Here is a 19,090-nt window from a genome sequence, read left to right on the forward strand (position 1 = left end):
TCTCATTGCTTAGCACAATGTTTGAACATGTTTAATATTTACTGGACACTTGGCTTGACATGGCTGATTGAAGAGTGTGTGAAGACTGAAAACATAGGTTGGGGTCACGATGTAGTAGATACCAGATGAGCCACCAGAGGAACTTGCTTTGGGTCCTAGGGTAATAGGGAGCCACTAGAGTTTATCATAATGCTCAGGTCTGCCCTTTCTAAATGAGTATCTCCTTGGCAGCTGAGTGGAGGCTGGACTTGATCAGATAGAGACTCAAGGCAGGGAAGCCCATTAGGAGGTTATTGTGGTGGTTCAAGCAAACATTGGTATAATGTGTTTTAGTTAAGTGAGGAGCATGAAGGGAATGAAGAGAGAGCTATCGTGGAGGTAGAAATGACAAAATATAGCAACCACTGGAGTATGTGGAGCTAAGAAGAGTGAGGAGTTAAGGATAAAACTGAGGGTGTGAACTGGGTAACTGGAAAGAGGGGTGCCAAAAACACAGGGGATCTCAGAAAGGTAGAGGGAATTTTTGGGGAAACATAGTAAGTATTCTTTTGGCTATTGTATGCTTAAAATGCTTATGGAACATCCAGGCTGAAATATCCATTTGACAGTTAGTGTTGGGTGTCAGGGGACTGGGTCTATAGATGTCAGAATCATCTTCATAGAAATGATAATTAAACCTACCAGGGTTGGTATGGTAGTTAAGTGAAAGAGAATTGAGAGAATAGAAGCACTTCGATTCTAGGGTATTATTGAAAATGGGTAGTTGTTTTGTTATTTATTTCTTTTTAGTTGAGGCTCACTCTTTGTGACCCCAGTTGGGATTTCCTTGAAAAAGATGCTGTAATGGTTTGCCATTTCCTTCTTTGGCTCATTTTACAGATGAGGAAACTGAGACCAACAGGGTGAAGTGACTTGCCCAGAGACACAGTTGCTACTAAGTGTCTGAAGCTGGATTTGAATTCAGGTTTTCCTGACTCCAGACCTGGCACTCCCATTCCCTGTGCCACCTAATTGTCCTTTGGGAATGAGACTATGGTTTATAATGATCACTTATTCTATATAGTACAAGTGTCTTTTCTTCAGCAATCCTGTGAGGCAGGTGATATGAACATTATTATCCCCATTTACAGGTGGGGAAATAGGCAAAATGTTTGAAATGAGTTATTGAAGTAAGTGGAAGTGCCTGAGTTCTGGTGTGGGTCCCTGGATTCCCAAGTCTAGCCCCCTTTCTCCTCAGCCCCTCTTTCCTGGGTTCGTGATGATCTTAACCCCTTACTGCCCAGCTTTAGTGCCTTGGGCCTGTCAGAACAGTATGAACACTATTGACTGTTTGCAAAGGGTTACCTCCTTAAGGAAGGCATATCTCTGCAGGAAGGAAGTCTGTGGGGGAACTCACTGGTCCTCGGCTGTCAAGGATGGCTCCTGAGACATGTTTCTTGATGGCAGATTGTTGGAAGAAGCCTTGGTAGTTATAATTATCCGAATTGTGGCTCCCTCTGGGCTTAGTTTCCTTAAGAAAATAGCCCAAACTGTTGGCTTTTAGGTTTCCCTAGAGTGGTGATGGCAAACCTATGACACGTGTACCAGCACTGACACATGTAGCCATTTTTGATGACACATGGCTGCATACAGAGAAGTATGGGGTTGCATGCCGAGGATGAAACATTTGCTGTAGTGTAGTGTAGATACTCTGTGCAATATAGATGACAATTCTACCTATTATTAATTTACCTATTTTGGTTTATTAAATGCAGTTATATATTACAATTATACATTTTTGTTATTTAAACTAAATATTGCGAAATTATGTTGTTTTTTCTCAAAGCGACACACCACCTGAGTTATGCTCGGTTGGCAAATTTTGACACACCAAGCTCAAAAGGTTGCCCATCACTGCCCTAGAGCCTTGTCTAGCTCAGTCCAGGAGCTTTGGCCAGGGCAGACAGATCACAAGACCACTGTGAAAGTGGTGGGGGGCATGCAGGGGAAAAGAGCCTTGGGGCGCCCAGAGGATTTAGGGAAGTAGAAGGAGTGCTCACTTCCTTTACCGTGGGGGTGGTGATCTCACTGGCATATAATAAAAGAAAATGCCTATCTGCTCTGAGAAGGTGAGGAGTGAAGAATTGAAGCATACAGCGAGCCTACCATCTTTCTCATGCCAAGCTCTGAGAGCAGGGACTAGTAGAAGGCTGTGCCTGGAATCCCTGGCATTTCACCAGACCTGCACAGCTGTGGACAGCTGGGGCCCTCTTGTGGCCAAAGCCTGTCTTTCCCAGTGTAATGGTAGCTTGAGGTAGAGTGTGTATTGTAGGGATGTAAGGGGGAAACAAAGGGGGCAGCCTTGTTTTTGCCCTGGATCTTTGGCTTAAGACACCACTCCCACAATCTGAGGGCCAAACAGGATGACTGACCCCAGAGCGCACCTGTACTCCCTTGTACCTTTGCTCAGGCTCTTCATAGAGAGGTATCTTGAGATGATGGAAAGAGCACAAGACTTTGAGCAAAGAAACCTGGGTCTGCAGCTTGGACCTGGTGCTTCTTGGCTATTGGATCCTGGACTTTCTATGCCCCTTTTCACACCACAGTCCAGCCATGGACCTCAGCACACACCCTGTAGTCAGATTGTGCTTGGGGAGGAGTGATGCTCCATCATATTCCAGTTTGGGGTGTCCATTGGGTGGCACTGTCATCTCACTTATGTCTTTTTTTTTTTTTTTTTCCTTTACAGCCTGGCTCTACCCCAGAAAATGAAAATGTGGTGCCTCGGGAACCTCTTGTGAGTCCCCAAGATGGGTTTTATTTCCTTTCAAATAATGAGCTCTCTCCTAGCTCTGTCTGCAATCCTGTAAATTAAAATATTTTGTGAGCTTTCTTCTTTTAGAAAATATTTTAACCATATGCACTTTTGTAGCAGTTCTAACCTTTAAAAAATGCAGATGTTGTACTAAGAGAAAGCTTACCAATCAATGGCATTTGGTCTCTGACCTCTGACTGCTTCCTGCAATTATAAAATGAGATGTGCTTCTGCAGGGAGTCAGATCTTTGCTTCTTTGAGTCCAAGTGTTTGTTGGTGATAAGGGCAGCCACCATAGAATCATAATCCAGTGTCCTTTGCTGGCTGGTGATATCTCACAAGTGGCTTGACATTTCTGGATTTTGAGCTCATCAGCATCCCAGGTTGATCTCCAAGATCCATCATCTCTGGTCTTTGCTCTGGTGTTGCCAACTTTCCCCAGGTCTTTTGTGAGGGAGGTATCTGTGATTTCCATTGGCAGCATTGTCTCAGGTTTATTCCTGTGATATAGGGGGTGTAATTGAGCCTGAGAGAAATTACACGACTGGAGCAGGTTCACCAAGCTAGGAAGTGTCAGAATTGATATTGGGATCTAGGTTTCTTGATTTAGCCACACCAAGTTGCTGCCCTTGGATAAGCGGTAATACATGATAATTATACTAGTATAAATATACAATAAAAAGTGCTCTTGGGATTTTTCTTTTGGGAATGTGAGTTCTACAGACATTTCTATTCCATTTTTTTTTTTAAATTTTAAACCCTTAACTTCTGTGTATTGACTTATAGGTGGAAGAGTGGTAAGGGTGGGCAATGGGGGTCAAGTGACTTGCCCAGGGTCACACAGCTGGGAAGTGTCTGAGACCAGATTTAAACCCAGGACCTCCGGTCTCTGGGTCAGACTCTCAATCCACTGAGCTACCCACCTGCCCCCTCTATTCCATTTTTTTTTAACAATTATTTAGATAAAGGCATAGATAATGAATTTCACAACTTGGAGTTGAATAGACTAACATTGGGATGCCAAAAAGAACAAAAGGATGGAACAAATCTAAATGAAGGAGCTTCATTAGGGATAAATGAAAACCCTTTTGCTTCCAGCATGGGTAAACCATGACTAGACCATAGTCAATGGGGGAAAAAAAGTTCTCTGTCCTTGGAAGAATGAGCAAGAGAAGGACTTAGCAGAGGAAAAGGAATTATAAAGGGTTTTTGGAAGGCTTTTGGAAGTCCAGGATTAAATTTGGAGGAAGTATTTTGGAGGTGATGGTGTGGTGAGGTGAAGGAGGATTTGGAAGAGGATGAGTTTGGCTTGAGCTGCTGTGGACCAAAAAAGACTTAAGAAGATAGTTGGTAAGTTGGGTAAGAGCTTAAGAAAGGAACTAAAAGAACTCGGGCATGTTTGTCAGAAGTGCTTATGAGGGGGCAGCTGGGCAGCTCAGTGGATTGAGAGCCAGGCCTAGAGACGGGAGGTCCTCAGACACTTCCCAGCTGTGTGACCCTGGGCAAGTCACTTGACCCCCATTGCCTACCCTTACCACTCTTCTGCCTGGGAGCCAATACACAGAAGTTAAGGGTTTAAAATAAAAAAAAAAAAAAAAAAAAGAAGTGCTTTTGAGCATTGAAGCACCATCTCTGGGTTTTTTGTTGTAGATGCCCAGACAGCAGTTCTCCCATGGAGATGTTAGTCAGAATGGCAAGGACTCAGGATCTCATATCCAGCAAGTTTGGAGAGCAAAGAAATGTGTGCAGTGACCTGCAGGGAGTACATGATATTTCTGTTTCTGTTGTAGCCAGGTGCTAGAAGTGCAAGCTCATATACTTCCTAGAGAAGAAGCTAAAGGGCCTCCTGGATGCTTTACCTCACTCAGACTTTGAAGGAAGATAAAGCATCTCCATGAGCCACTGAAGGACTTAAACTAAAAACAAAGAAGATAAAGGGATCTGAAGAGACAAAGGGCAGTCATGAGCTATATCAAGTGGCATGCAGAGAAAAAAAAGGAGCAGGGGTATTAAACATTTGAAGCTGAGATTCAGGAAGACTCTTTTCAAAGGAGAGAGCATCAGATGTGGGAACAAGGACGCAGTGCTCAAGGGAGAGTGTGACTGTGGGTACTCAGGCACCACTACTTCACCACTACTCTCTACTTCTTTTAATTCATGTGGACCCAAATGGTACCAACAAAAGCAATCTAGAAGGCACTATTGGAGATGAAAGGCTTGAATAAGAAACTAAAGGCCCAGGGACTTAGGTGATACTTTCATGACAGCAAGGGTTTCAGAAGATAAAGACAGATTTAGGAAGAAAACAGCTGGTTAACAAGATGATCTTGTAGATTTGAATTTGTATTCCTGGACTATAGTTTAAACTTTAAGAATGATAGCTTCTTGGAACCAAAGAAAGGTGGTCAGAGTTCTTTGCCTGGAGTCTTACAAATCTAGTTAAAAAGGCTTCAGACTGCAGAGAAAGGGGTAGGAACAAATTGCCTGGTGAATATTAAATAAGGTAGATATTACTATGGATAATAGTTACCATTATAGGAAGAATAGTTGTAGACATCCTGAAGTTCATAGGAGGTAGAAATCCAAGAAAGAAATCAGTAATAAAATCTGCTGTTCCTAATGCATGTCTACACATTCACAAAATATGGGCAACTAGCAAGGAGACCTGGAGATTCTAATATAAAGAAGATAAGTTTGGTATTATAGGTATTACTGAGACTTGGTAAGAGAATGCTTGTCACTGGAATATGGCTCTGGGGTGACATATCTTATTCAAAAGAAACAAGATGGGTCATTGGAAGAGTGACATGAGTGTTAAAGTAGAGCTGCACATACAGTGGCTACACAAGGAAGGAAATCTAAGAGGCAGAGCAGGGAAGTGTGGGAGAGATCATTTGAGGAAAGATCAGTGATGCTCTCAGTGGAGAGTATTATAGATCACACACTTGGAGAAAATAAACCAGTTTGAATCATAAGCCTGACATTTGCTGGTGTGCTTTTTCTGCCAGGCGCAGAGTAGCTAATGACTTCTTGACTGGCTTAGTCATAAATTCATCCTTCCAAAATCAGTGGAATTGACAAGATGAAACCCTATACTGTATCTGATTCTCACTAAACCTCTTGGAAGAACCTATTCTTGGGGTGAAAATGGGGGGGGGGACCTGGAAAAGTGAACCTCCCAGCTTTGAGATTCCAATAGAGAAGGAGAAGAAAGCTGGACCCAGTTCACTGTGCATCTTGGATTTTAATAGGACAAAATTTCAAAGGTTCAGAGAAAGAATAAATAGAAACCTATGGCATGGAATTCAAGGAAGTCATCCTGGGAGGAAGGCACTCAGGAGTGAAATTCTGAAGACATAAGTTTGGTGAAGAGGAAAAGGAGGTATTAGAGAGGTATATATGGGTGCATAGGAAACTCTGACCAGTTCAGATTATAGGAAGCCATGTCCAGAAAAAGAAAGCAAGTAAATAGAGGGTGAGTATAAAAGGATGGTGTGGTTTCATAAAATTTAATGGTGCTAGAGCTCTATGAACTGAGACCATTGAGCAAAAAGAAGGTTAATGAAAAGGCAATCCAGAGACCAAGCCTGCTACATGGACAATGTCATGGACAGTGGAGAGAAGACAGAATTATGCCACTTGGAATTTGCTTCTGTTTTCTTTGCCAAGGAGAATGTTTGGAACTAAAATGGCTAATAGGGAAGAGATAACTGACACAAAAGGGGAGCTAGTAAGAGCACCCACTAGCTGACTTTTATGAATCTGAGTCTTTTGGACCCAGTGAAGTCCATTCCCAGATACTGAAAGAACTAGCAGATGTGATTGCTGATCTGTTCTCAGTAATCTTTGAAAATTGTGGTGAATGGAAGACGCAGCCCAGGATTGGAGAACATGTGGCCTGATTTTCAAAAAAGTGAAACCACATTGATTCTGCAACCTAATAAGGGATCAGTGAGCTTTGCTTTGTGTACTGGCAAAATTCATGGGATACTCATCACAAAAGCAGTGTGATTCCATCTAGAACTGGTCCTGCCAGGTTAGCTCTATTTATTTGTTTTTGACATTTACTAAACCATTAGTTAAGGGGAATACTATAGATTAGTTTACTTAAATCTTAGCAAGCCATTTGACATAGTACTCATGTGGAAAAGATGGCATCTTTGTTCTAGAATATAGTACCATTAGGGGAATTTGAAACTAGCACAACTTGGAAGGAGGTTTAGAGTGCTTCAGGGATCTGTCATTGGCCTAGGCTTTTTAACATTTGTATCTATATAGTATTGTATAGTGGGCTTATCCATTTTGCAGATGTCTCAAAGCTGGATGGTCAGCTGCTAACCACACTAGATGATGGAGTCAAGATCCCAAAAGATCTCCATGGGTTGTAATAGTGAGACATCTAATAAGATGAAATTTACTGGAGAGAAATGTTAAGACTAACACTTGGGATAAAACAGAATCATCTTGTTAACATAAAATGGAGAGGTATGGTTAGACATAATTGAGTGCACCACAGATTCCATGAGAAACAATATAATATGACTTGCCCCAAACTTGGGCAGTCCCAGACTGTATTTTAAGAAGTGTAGTGGTGTGCAGGATTGAGGAGGTGGTAGGCCTATAGAACTGAGACTTTCTGTGGGATTTTCAGGGAATACTTCTGCTATGAGGCCTTGCTGAACCCTTTCAGGCTCATCTACCTTCAGTGTCCACCTGGCACCCAACTCTTACCTGTGGCTCCAAGAAGCTGGAGCACAAACGGTGGCCATACCCTGGTATAATTGTCTCAGCAGATAGACTAAACCAAGTTGAGGCCTGAGAGGGGTATTAGGGATGAAGGTTGGAGGATTGGAGGAATGGGAGAAAGGAGAGAGGAAGATAGAGGAAGGGAAAGGAAGGTAGTGTCCTGACAGGGGGGAAATTGACCAGAGCCCTTCAGGGGCTCAAATAAAAGATCAGAGAGCAACTTTAGGGTTTAGAATAGCTGGTTTTTATTTTAATTACAGAAAGGAAGGTCTAAGAAAAACTAGAAGGTAGATAGAAAGGGAAAAAGGCACCCGGAGAGCTCAGGATCTGATTGCTTCCTGGCTCCAGAACAGACCCTCCAGGGTAGAGAGAGCTCCAGGGTAGAGAGAGAAAAGGCTCCAAACTTTCTCTTTTATACTTTCTCTGATACCTCCCACAAAGGAAGTAGGAGGTATCAGGAGAAGTTGTAGCAGAGAGAGTCCTGGGAGTTATAGTCTCCCATGGCTTATGATAATTCCAAATGACACAGGCCTCAAACTTGTTCGTGATTTAAGGGGGTGGGTTTTCCCCCATGCATGTGAAGACTTCCACCTGGAGGAATGGATAAATAAGAACACTTTGTATCAGTAGTCATGAAGACAGCTGAAGCAGGCACTGTGAAGTGCTTAGCACTTGGTTAGATATCGAGGATGCCAAGGTCCTCTACAGCATCCCAGGCCATCACTAGTCATCCTGACTTTTGTCTTGGCACTCAACTTGGATGACTCTGGAAGAGAGAATGAGGTCATTGACTTTGTGTAACTCTGCCTCACTTAGATCCACTTCATGCTTAAGTGACGTCATTGGTTCTCTTAAAAAAATGAAGGATGAACAACAGTAACCTTTGCCAGACTGGATCTGAAGTCTTTGTTCATTTGTGTGCATTGCACATGAAGAAGGACATCAGTTAGTTGGAAGAATCTGGAGAAGCCCACTAGGACAGTGAAGGACTCTAGGATTGCGATTGTACCATGGAAGACACATGGTGCTTAATCTAGAGGAAAAATGAATTGGGGGAGCGTGATCTCCATCTTCAAGTATTTGAAGGTCTGCCATGTGGAAGAGGGATTAACACTTGTTCTGAAGAACTGGGAACCAGGAAATCGTATACATGTGGCAAAGAAGCTTGTTTAGGTTCAATGTCAGGAAAAACTTTGTAACCAGTAGAACCACCCCCAAGTAGACATCCCCAAATAGGCTGTCTAGAGAGGCGGTGGCTTCGCTGAGTGACCATTTGTCAGGCACAGCATAGGAGGGATTCTTGTTCAGCTTTGGGGTGGGCTAGATGGTCTCTGAGGCTCTTTTCATCTGATTCTCACTGGGGAAATTTAGTGTTCTAGGACTAGAATTGGGAGGACTTGGCAGCCTCCATATGGCAGCCCAAACAATGATGGCTCTCTTAGTCCCTTTAGAGGCACTAGATCTCGTTTGGGGACCTGATTTTGGGATGACATTAACCAACTGGGGCATCCTCAAAGAAGAGAAGTCAGGAAGGTGAAGGACCTGGAAATCATTCCGCCTGAGATTGGCTGAAGGAACTGGGAATGCTTGGCCTGAACAAGGTCTTGTCCAGGACAGTGGTCTTCACCCCCATGTATAAGGGATTAACCTTGTTTTGCTTGGCTGCAAGAACAATGGGTGGAATTTGCAAAGAGACAGATTGCAGTTCTGGTAAGGAAAGAGTTCCTAACAATTGCAGAAGCTCAAATTCTGGAAGGGACCTTTAATCCAACTGGAACCTGGACAAGAATTCTGTTGACCTTATACCCAGTAAGTGGTGGTTTATATTAGAGGTGTCCATAGGTGGAATGAAATGATTTGCTTTCACAATAAGCATCTATTAGGCCCTCTTGTGTGCCTGGCATTGGGGCTATAAATGCTGGGCACACAAAGAAAGACAAGAAACAGCTCCTGCCTGCCAGGAGCTAATAGTCTAATGGGGGAGACCATGTGTAAACAACTGTGGGTATGGCCAGACCAAAGCGGGCATTGCTCCCTGCTGGAGATAGCCACATTTGGGGGCTTCCTGGTTGAGTACAGGCTAAACTAGATGATTACTGAGGTCTCTCAGCTTTGACATGGGTGAATGCAGCCCACGAAAATCTTCTTTCCCAGACAGTGTCTTCTGTCTGGGAGGTGGAGGTAGGAGAGGATGTGCTCTCTCCCTAGGTCTCTGCTGTTCTCGGGTTTCCTTTTGTGGTAGTTTTCTTGCTGTTCTTGGCATCTGCCTGTTGTTGGGTCTTATTTTTATTTTGTTCTTTTCCAGGAGGCTCTGAACAGCCTTCAAACCCTAGTAGTCTGCGATCGTCCAGAGTTCAGACTCTCTCTCTCCAGGCCAACTCCACAATTACCTTATATTTAATTAATATTTTTTCCCTCTTTACATACTTACTGCATAATTGCTCGGAGGAAAGAGAACACATAGCAGCAATTTATATATATATAAAAAAAACAATAATTAAAAAACCCCCGAAATAAACTCCCATCGCATTGCAGCTGATCCTGTGAGTTGGGTAATTAGGGCCCTATTAAAAGGTGGACCCTTTCTCCTTCCCCCATTTTTTTATTATTAATTTTTTTATATTAAACTCCCACAGTCTCTCAGTCATGCCCTTATTGCTTTTGGCCCAGCATTTGCAGAAGCCTGATGAAATGAGGACACCAGCAGTGCTGGATAGCCTTGAGTGAGCTGCCTTGACCTCTCGGGAAGCTACTTTCTGGAGCCCAGGGATTCTAGGGGGAAGTTGCTAGGCAGAAGAATCAGCAGAGAGTCCATTGGCCTGGGTTGGCAGACGGCCCAGGGAGAGCTGATCCTTTAGAGCTGGTGGGGAGCAGAGGATGCAAGAAGTAGCTAGGAGAGGGTTGGAGCTACTGGGGATGCCCAGAATGGCAGCTGGCAGGATGCTTCCTGCTGAGCTAATATCCAGTGAGCAGGGCCCTGCTGGGATGCCAGGCTCTGGAGGTCTACAGAGAGTGGAACCAGAGTGATCCAACTCTCTGTTGAGGATTTGTCCTGGGGAGGCTAAGTTAATGAGTGTGTTTATAAAACCCTGTGCCAGTCACTGAGGGGCTCACACTACAAGGGAGGGACCTGTGGTCAGTCAGTAAACAAGCATGTTTTAAGCCCTGTGCTGAGGCTGGGGGTGTGGAGAAAGACAGAAACCCACCAGCTTCAAGGAGCTTACAGTCTGATGGAAGAGACAGTTATGTAAACAACCAAAGACATACAAGACCCAGAGAGAGTAGGTCATGTGTGAGGGAAAGCACCAACTGTGGTGGAGACCAGGAAAGGCCCCTGCAGCAGGGGGACAGAGTCAAGGAGAGAGAGCATTCCAGGCATGGAGGTGGGGGGTGGGAACTGTGGGCAAGGCATGGAGTGGGGAGCTATTGTCAGGTGTGAGGAAGAAAATGGAAGAAGCCTGGAAAGATTGGAGGGGCCAGGTCTGGAAGGGCTTTGAAAGCCAAACACAGGATTTCATACTTGATCCTTGAGGTAATATAGGGCCCCACAGGAGGGCCCTATATTAATTGAATATATTTAATTGAAAACTTAAAAAAAAATTAATATCTTCAGTTTTTACATTACTTACATTGATCCTTTTCCCCTCCCCCTCCCAGAGTGCCTCTTCATATCAGAAGGAATATTTTTCTGAAGAAAAAAAGAAGAGTGGGGAAAATCAGTAAAACTGATCTGTAAATGTGTAATATTTCACGACTGTGGATAAGCCATTAGATGACTCAGTGGATAGAATGATGAGCCTGGACTCAAGGAGACCTGAGTTCAAATCTAGACTCAGACACTTACTACATTTGTGACCCTGTGCAAGTCACTTAACCTCTTTTTGCCTCTGTTTCCTCAACTATAAAATGGACTAATAATAGCACCTACTTTTCATGGTTGTTTTGAGGATCAAATGAAATAATATTTGTGAAGTGCTTAGAAAGGGCTTGGCATATAGTAATCGTTTAGTGAATCTTCCCTGCCTTTCTTCAATATCTCTTCTTTGGGAACACATTGTTTCTTTGTAATTTTGCAACATTCCCTTGATGGTTTCATGATTATTATCACATTGTAGTTATTGTGTACATTGTTTTCCTTGACTCTGCTTTCTTCTGCATCAGTTTATGTCAATCTGTCTATGCTTCTCTGTATGCATCAAGTGAAACATCATTTCTTATGGCACAGTGGTACATTATGTTCATGTACCACAATTTGTTTCATCATTCCCCAGTTTATGAGCATCTGTCTTGTTTCCAGTTCTTTGCTACCAGAGCAAGTGCTGCTGAGAATACTTTGGTATATTTGGCGATTTTCTTCTTGTCAGTGACCTCTTGGAGGCATATGCTCAGTAGTAAAATCTGTGGCTTAAGTGGTCTTGACATTTTAGTCACTTTATTTGCCAAATTGTTCTGCTCATTTCATTCTGCATAAGTTCATACAAGTATCCCCAGTTTTCACTAAAATTATCATTTTTATCATTTTTTACAGTGTAAGAATATTCCATAACATTTATACGCAATGATTTGTTTTGCCATGTCCTGGTTGAATGCCACTCTGCTCAGATTTTATTTTTTTGCCTCCTGTAAAAGGGCTATAAATATTTGTGTACATCTTTACATTTTGTTTTGCTTAGGACCAATCTCTCAATCTAGAGAATTCTCCTTTTCCCCATCTTCCCTTTGCTTCCCATTCCGCTGTGGAATGAAATGTATTCCGTACCTCACTGTTTATGTATATTTTTCCCTCTTTCCAATTCAGATGACAGTGAGGTTCAAGTATTAGTTAATCCCTCCATCTCTTCTTCTTTGTATAGACTTTTGTTTATGTATCCTAATTATATGAAATAATTTTGCCTTCTCCCCCTTCCTCTCTCTTCTTCACTGTATTCCTCTTTCCATTCTTTTAAAATCCTCAAAAGAAAACAGAACTAGGCTCAGGCTTTTTGTCCATTTAGACTATAACTCCTGATAATTGTAGGATTGGGACAGATGTACCATGTTCCCTTATGTAAGCAGTAGGGAGCAGCTAGATGATTCAGTGGATTGAGAGCCAGGCCTAAAAACAGGAGGTCCTGGGTTCAACTCTGATCTCATTCACTTCCTAGCTATGTGACCCTGGACAAGTCACTTATGTCCCATTGCCTTAGCTCTTACCATTTTTCTGCCTTGAAACCGGTACACAGTATTGATTTTAAGATGGAAGGTAAGAGTTTAAAAAAAAAAAAGAAAAAAGAAAGGAAACAGTTTATTCTTGTTTGGTTTCTTCTGGTTGTTCATTCCTGTTTACCTTTTTGTTTTTCTTGAATCTTGTGCCTGCACTTTATAGTTTTTAGTTAGTTCTGGTCTTTTTATCAGGAGTGCTTGAGAGTTCTTGATTTCATTTTTTCCCCTTTGGCATTATATTCAGTTTTGCTGTGTAAGTTATTATTGTGTGGAAGCCAGTGTTCTTTGCCTTCTGGAATAATATATTCCAAGCTCTCTGTTTCTTTTAAGTGATGAATGCTAAATCTTTTTTTTTTCCCATTTAATAATTTTTATTTTTTAGAAAAGTTAACATGGTTACATGATTCATGCTCTTACTTTCCCCTTCGCCCCCCCTAACCCCCCCCCCCAGCCGATGCACATTTCCACTGCTTTTAACATGTATCATCGATCAAGACCTATTTCCAAATTGTTGATAGTTGCATTGGTGTGGTAGTTTCGAGTCTACATCCCCAATCATGCCCGCCTCAACCCATGTGTTCAAGCAGTTGCTTTTCTTCTGTGTTTCCACTCCTGCAGTCCTTCCTCTGAATGTGGGTAGCATCTTTACCATAAATCCCTCAGAATTGTCCTGGATCATTGCATTGCTGCTAGTACAGAGGTCCATTACATTCGATTTTACCAGTGTATTATTGGTCTCTGTGTACAATGTTCTTCTGGCTCTGCTCCTTTCACTCTTCATCAATTCCTGGAGGTCTTTCCAGTTTACATGGAATCCCTCCAGTTTATTATTCCTTTGAGCGTGATAGTATTCCATCACCAGCATATACCACAATTTGTTCAGCCATTCCCCAATTGAAGGGCATAACCTCATTTTCCAGTTTTTTGCCACCACAAAAAGTGGGGCTATAGATATTTTTGTACAAGTCTGTTTATCTTGAATGCTAAATCTTGTGTAATACTGACAGTGGCTCCTCACTACATGAATTCTTTCTTTTTGGTGACATGCTGCATTTTTTCTTTAACCTGAAAGTTCTGAATTTTGGCTATAATGTTCCTAGTAGTTTTCATTTCAGGGTTTCTTTTAGGAGATGAGTAGTGGTTTCTTTCAATTTCCACTTTGTCCCCTGGTTTCAAGAGACCTGGGCAGTTTTGTGATTTCTTGAAATGTGTTTAGGCCCCTTCCCCCCTTTTTTTGATCATAGTTTTCAAGTTGTCTGATAATTCTTAAATTTTTTTCCTTGTTCTTAATTCTGGGCCATTTGTATTTGTTTATGAAATAACTCACATTTTCTTTTTATTTTTTGTTTCTTGACTTTTCTTTACTATATCTTGTTTCATGAATTATTAGTTTTATTTGGACCATTCTGATTTTCAGGGAGTTGTTGCTTGGGTAAAATTTCATCTCTTGTGAGCCAATATTCTCTTTTCTATTCATTCTTCTCTAGCTCTCACTTCTTTTCTAATTTTTTCCTATTGCATTCTCATTTCATTTATAAAAATATATTAAACTCTTAAAAACTTTTTCTTAGGGCAGCTGGGTTGCTCAGTGGATTGAGAGCCAGGCCTAGAGATGGGAGGTCCTAGGTTCAAATCTGGCCTCAGACACTTCCCAGCTGTGTGACCCTGGGCAAGTCACTTGACCCCCATTGCCCACCCTTACCACTCTTCCACCAAGGAGCCAATACACAGAAGTTAAGGGTTTAAAAAAAACCAAAAAACAAAAACAAAACAAAAGCTCTTTCTTACCTATTCCAGAAATTGAACTTGTGTTGAATCTTTTATTTTCTTTGAAATTTTTCTTAGAGAATGAGTTTCTTCTCATGGTTTTGTGTCTTGAGCATTCCTGGCACCATAATGCCTTTTATCCGGAATTCTTTTTTTTTTTTTTTTAACCTTTGCCAAATTCTTCCATCCTTTGTGCTTGATGTCAAGCCCTTTGTAAATCTCTAGAGGAAATATCTGTTTTGGTTCTGTTGGTACTTTCTTGGGGTGTTGATTGTTGTGCTATTCCCTGTCCTTAAGGGCAGCTCAGGAAGCTTTCAGGGCTCCCAATGTGGTTTGATCCAGGACAGGGTTTGATCATTGCCCTCCCAGTCTGAGAACTGCAACTTCCTAACCTAATATGATTTTAAGCAACTGACCCAATGGCTTGCTCCTTTTGGAGTTTTAGTAGATTGCTTTTGTATATTGGCATTATTAGCCAATTGATTCTCTCACTTCCTTTTGTCCTAGGATTTGTACAAATGCCTTGGGGACATTACATTGGCCAGTGAGTTGGACTTTGCTTTGCCCTTGGGGTCTGAGATGCACTTTCCCCTTGCTTGGTACACAACTTAAAGCCCACAACTGCTCTTCACAGGGGAATATCACCTGTAGGTGAAGGTCCCTGCCTCATTCTACTCTGGAACTGGTTACAGAATGGGAGGTCTGCTGGTTGGCCCTTGTTTCTGTGCTTAATATAAATTTGAGCCCTTCTGTGCTGGATCTGGGATCTCTTCTTACCCTAGTACACAGCTTCTCCCTGTGCTGGTGTGCTTGGTGTGCCATGCTCCTGGCTAGACCTTAGTTCCAGGGTCTCCAGATTAATTGGTCTGTCTCCCTGTGTGGATCTGGCCTGGAAAAAAATTTTTTTCACTGTGATTTTCCCTTGGATTTCCTCGTTATAGTTTAGTTGGGTCCTTTTCTTGGCTCTATAGAGCTCTCTCTTCCCCCTATAGAGTTCTCTCTTCTCCCATTATAATTATATATATGTTATTATTATTATAAGGGCAGGGACTGCCTGACTTTGCACCTTTGGATCCCCAGGCCAAACAAAGGATCTTTTCTTCCTCAACATTATATAAGTATATGGAATTGGAGTGAAGGTAGTAAGGGGTACTGAAAGGAATGCCCAGGCTTGGGTTCTGGAAAACCTGGGTTTGTAGAATCAGAGGCCAGGTACTAACTACAAATGAGAAAACTAGGGCTGAAGGAACTTGTGACTTGTCCAACACCAGACAGATATTAAGCATTGGAGGTGGGATTTGAACCCAGGGTTTCTGACTGGACCGCCAGGGCTCTTTCCACTGGACCACAATCCCTCCCACTTTCCCTTCCTCACTCTCAGGTTCCTCCTTTGTAAGATGAGGTGGACGGAGTGTGAAGCTTCTGAGGTTCTTTCCAACTCCATCTTCGTTGATTTCATGTCACTAGAGGTAGCATTTGAACCCAGGACCTCACATTCCCAATCCAGTGTTCTTTTGATTGTTGAACCATTTGCTGTGCTCTTGATGTCACTCTGGGCCATGTTCAGTTTCCTTGGATTTACTTAGTCAGGTGGGTTGTAGTCTCCCTTGGTGGAGTGAGCACTGAGGCCTAGAGCTCCCTGGGTGAAATCAAATCCTTTTGCATGGTTGTGACATTGAATGGGATAGAACTGTGCTCTAGGACTCTAGAAGATCAACTCAGGATCAAAGGGGTGTCCAAGGTAAATTTTTTTTCAATGATTATAGTTATATATTTTTTTAATAATAGGAAGGCTAGGAAAAGAATAACAATTCAAGACTACTCTGTGACCCCATTTTGGTTTTTCCTGGGAAAGATACTGGAATGATTTTGCTATTTCCTTTTATAGCTCATCTTACAGATGAGGAAACTGAGACAGATGGGGTAAAGTGACTTGCCCAGGATTACATAGCTAATACGTGTCTGAGTCCACATTTGAACTCAAGTCTTCCTGACTCCAAGCCTAATGCTCTATATACTTGTGGGAAAAAGAATACTTTCATCTATTTCTACTTTGGTTTTTCATCACCCAAATTATTATTAAAAATTGATCTATAATCTATTGATTATATGACTTCAAACACATCAATCCATCAGTGAGCATTCATTGAGTGCCAGGGACTTAGGCTGAAGGAAAACAAAGTCAGCAAAGAAACAGTCCCTGCTCTCAAGACCAGCTATCCATTTGGTCAGAGATAATTTTCATCCTCCTTCAGCAGGGGTGGAACTTGAGGCCCAGAAAGGTTAAGTCATTTTTCCTAAGTCACACAGGTAGTGAAAGGCAGGACTGGGATTCAGAAGCAGCCTCTCTTATTCCAAATCCAGTACTCTTTGGGTCATTTCAGAAAAGGGAAAATGCTTGTTTATCGATCCATTGATGGATTATCATGGTTCATAGATGTAGAACTAGAAGAAGGGACTTTAGAGACCATTGAATTGAACCCTCTCATTTTTACAGAAGGAGGAACTGAGACTTGGGTGAAGTGACTTGCCCAGGGCATAGAGCCAGTAAATATCATAAGCAGGATTGGAACTTGGGACTTTCAGATTCTGATGCTCTGTCCACTGAGTCATCTAGCCTCTTAGGAGTTGGGAAGGGCTTTGTGGAAAGAGGTGAGACTTAAAGCTGGGTTGGATTTGGGTCAGTGGAGAAGAGGGTAGAATGTTCTGTAGAGGAGAAACAATATAGTTTGGAAAGCTTCAAAGTCTCCTCATCTTGGTAATTAGAACCTCCCTCTCCTTCCCTGAAACCCGATGATGAGTGGGTGAGAGTCACCCTTTCTCTTCCCTGAGAAGACAGAGTGAGCCCTTCACCTTACTTTACTCAGGACCTGCTGATTTGGGAATGGAATGTCTGTGAAGGCCCCTTTGTGTCATCCCTCAGTGCTTAGCAAATAGTAGATGATTAAGAAGTACTTATTGATCACGTGGGCTTTGGACACTTTGAAAAACTCTCTGTAAGGTAAAGGGATCTTGATTGGTGACGGGTCTGTAGATGTCTTTGTGCCCTGTTGAAAGGTAAAGCTTTGGGGTCTGGGTGCTGTGGTTGTATGACAATGGACCTGCTCTGTCCTTTTCTTAGGAGCAAGGACTGAAAGTCTTCCTGTCCTCTGTGGATCATAAAACCTGGCTTGTAACTTTGCGGTGGGCAGCATAACCTTGTGTCTGTTTGCTAAATGTCAGCATCTAGCTCCATGGCTGTGACCGGCTGTGCTTGTCACCTTCAGTGCAGGAACGGGGCCTGTTGTCATCTTTTTGTGGTTTTCACGGCCCTCAGTGGGCCTGGCTTTTATGGATGGGGCAGGGGCACCATAGTCCCCCAATGGTGGAGGTCTGTAAGTCACATCATCCTTATAAGTTTTGCAAACTCTCCTAGAGCAGTGATGGGCAAACTATGGCTTGTGGGCCAGATGGGCCCCCTAAAATGTTCTATCAGGCAGTGTGACATTATTCCTAATCTGACAAATACAATGAGTAGGATACAATAAAATGAAACTTGGAAAGAGTTGCCTTAGAAACAGACTGACAGTTGAGCATTTCCTTTCCTTTGGCCCCCTCTTTAAAAAGTTTGCCCATCACTTCCCTAGAGAAATTGTAGGAAGTAAAGCCCCAGGCGGCCAAGTGCAAAACCCTTTTACTAAAAAAAGTTCGAATGGCTCATGGCTAACATTCAGAGATGGCCTCAGCTGAGCTTTATCTGCATGAATGAAGCATTTCTTAACCTTCCAGTGCATTGAGTTCCTTTGTCTTTCTAGACCTGGTCAAAAACTTTCTGTCAGCAACCCAACAAGAGTTCTCCTTTCTTGTGTGTAAGCATTTGTAAATATGTATACGTGTTCCCCCAATTCCTTGTTCTGACTCCCTGGCTAGCCTTGGCAAGAACTAGAGAGCTTTACAGATTGGTGGGCGTTGGTCTACACATGTGGAATGAATTAGCCAGTCTTGCCCAGATGCAAGATTGGGTGGCCTTTTGGATGACTGGCCTTTTAGTTTTTTTTTTTTTTCCTTTTAAATCCTCTCCTAAAAACAACTTTAATTAAAGACTAGGCAAATAGAGTTGAATGACTTGCCCAGGGTCACACAACTAGGAAGCATCCAAGGCCTGATTTGAATCTAGGACCTCCCAGCTCCAAGTCCAGCACTCTATCTACTGTACTATCTAGCTTGTTCCTCCACCTCCCCACCCCTCTTTTTAATTTCTAGCATAGTTGAAATAACTAAGGGCTCTTCTGAGAGGTCATGTGACTTATTGAATGCAGTTGTATAGCTAGGGAGACCTGGCCTCAGGCCCTGCATCTGGCACCCTCACTTGCATGACCTTTGGGCATTGCTTACCTATGGGCACACTCCGAACCTGTAAGGGAAACAGTTTCTACTAATGTCTTGATGGCAGACATTTCCTTGGATCATCACATACTGGCTGAAATCACCGTCTTCAGAATTCTTCTCTCTCCATGTCTGTTGTTTGCCCATAAGTTGCACTCAGCTCTGTTTATCAGAGATGTGGATTTTGTTTCCAAGTTCTCAGGAATGCTTATGGGA

The 19,090-nt window shown here is 42.5% G+C and overlaps 1 protein-coding gene across 2 annotated transcripts in view; it reads left to right on the forward strand.

The window, feature by feature from the left end:
* The window catches only part of PEX14 (peroxisomal biogenesis factor 14), a 149,834-nt gene that overhangs the window by 14,514 nt on the left and 116,230 nt on the right, over positions 1–19,090 (forward strand). For both annotated transcript variants that reach the window (XM_044667727.1, XM_044667728.1), the window contains exon 2: positions 2,729–2,776. In XM_044667727.1, coding sequence (XP_044523662.1) covers positions 2,729–2,776 — 48 coding nt within the window. The remainder of the gene's footprint in view (positions 1–2,728; positions 2,777–19,090) is intronic.

This window comes from Gracilinanus agilis, chromosome 3 (genome assembly GCF_016433145.1).
Source record: "Gracilinanus agilis isolate LMUSP501 chromosome 3, AgileGrace, whole genome shotgun sequence".
Taxonomy (NCBI): Eukaryota; Metazoa; Chordata; class Mammalia; order Didelphimorphia; family Didelphidae; genus Gracilinanus; species Gracilinanus agilis.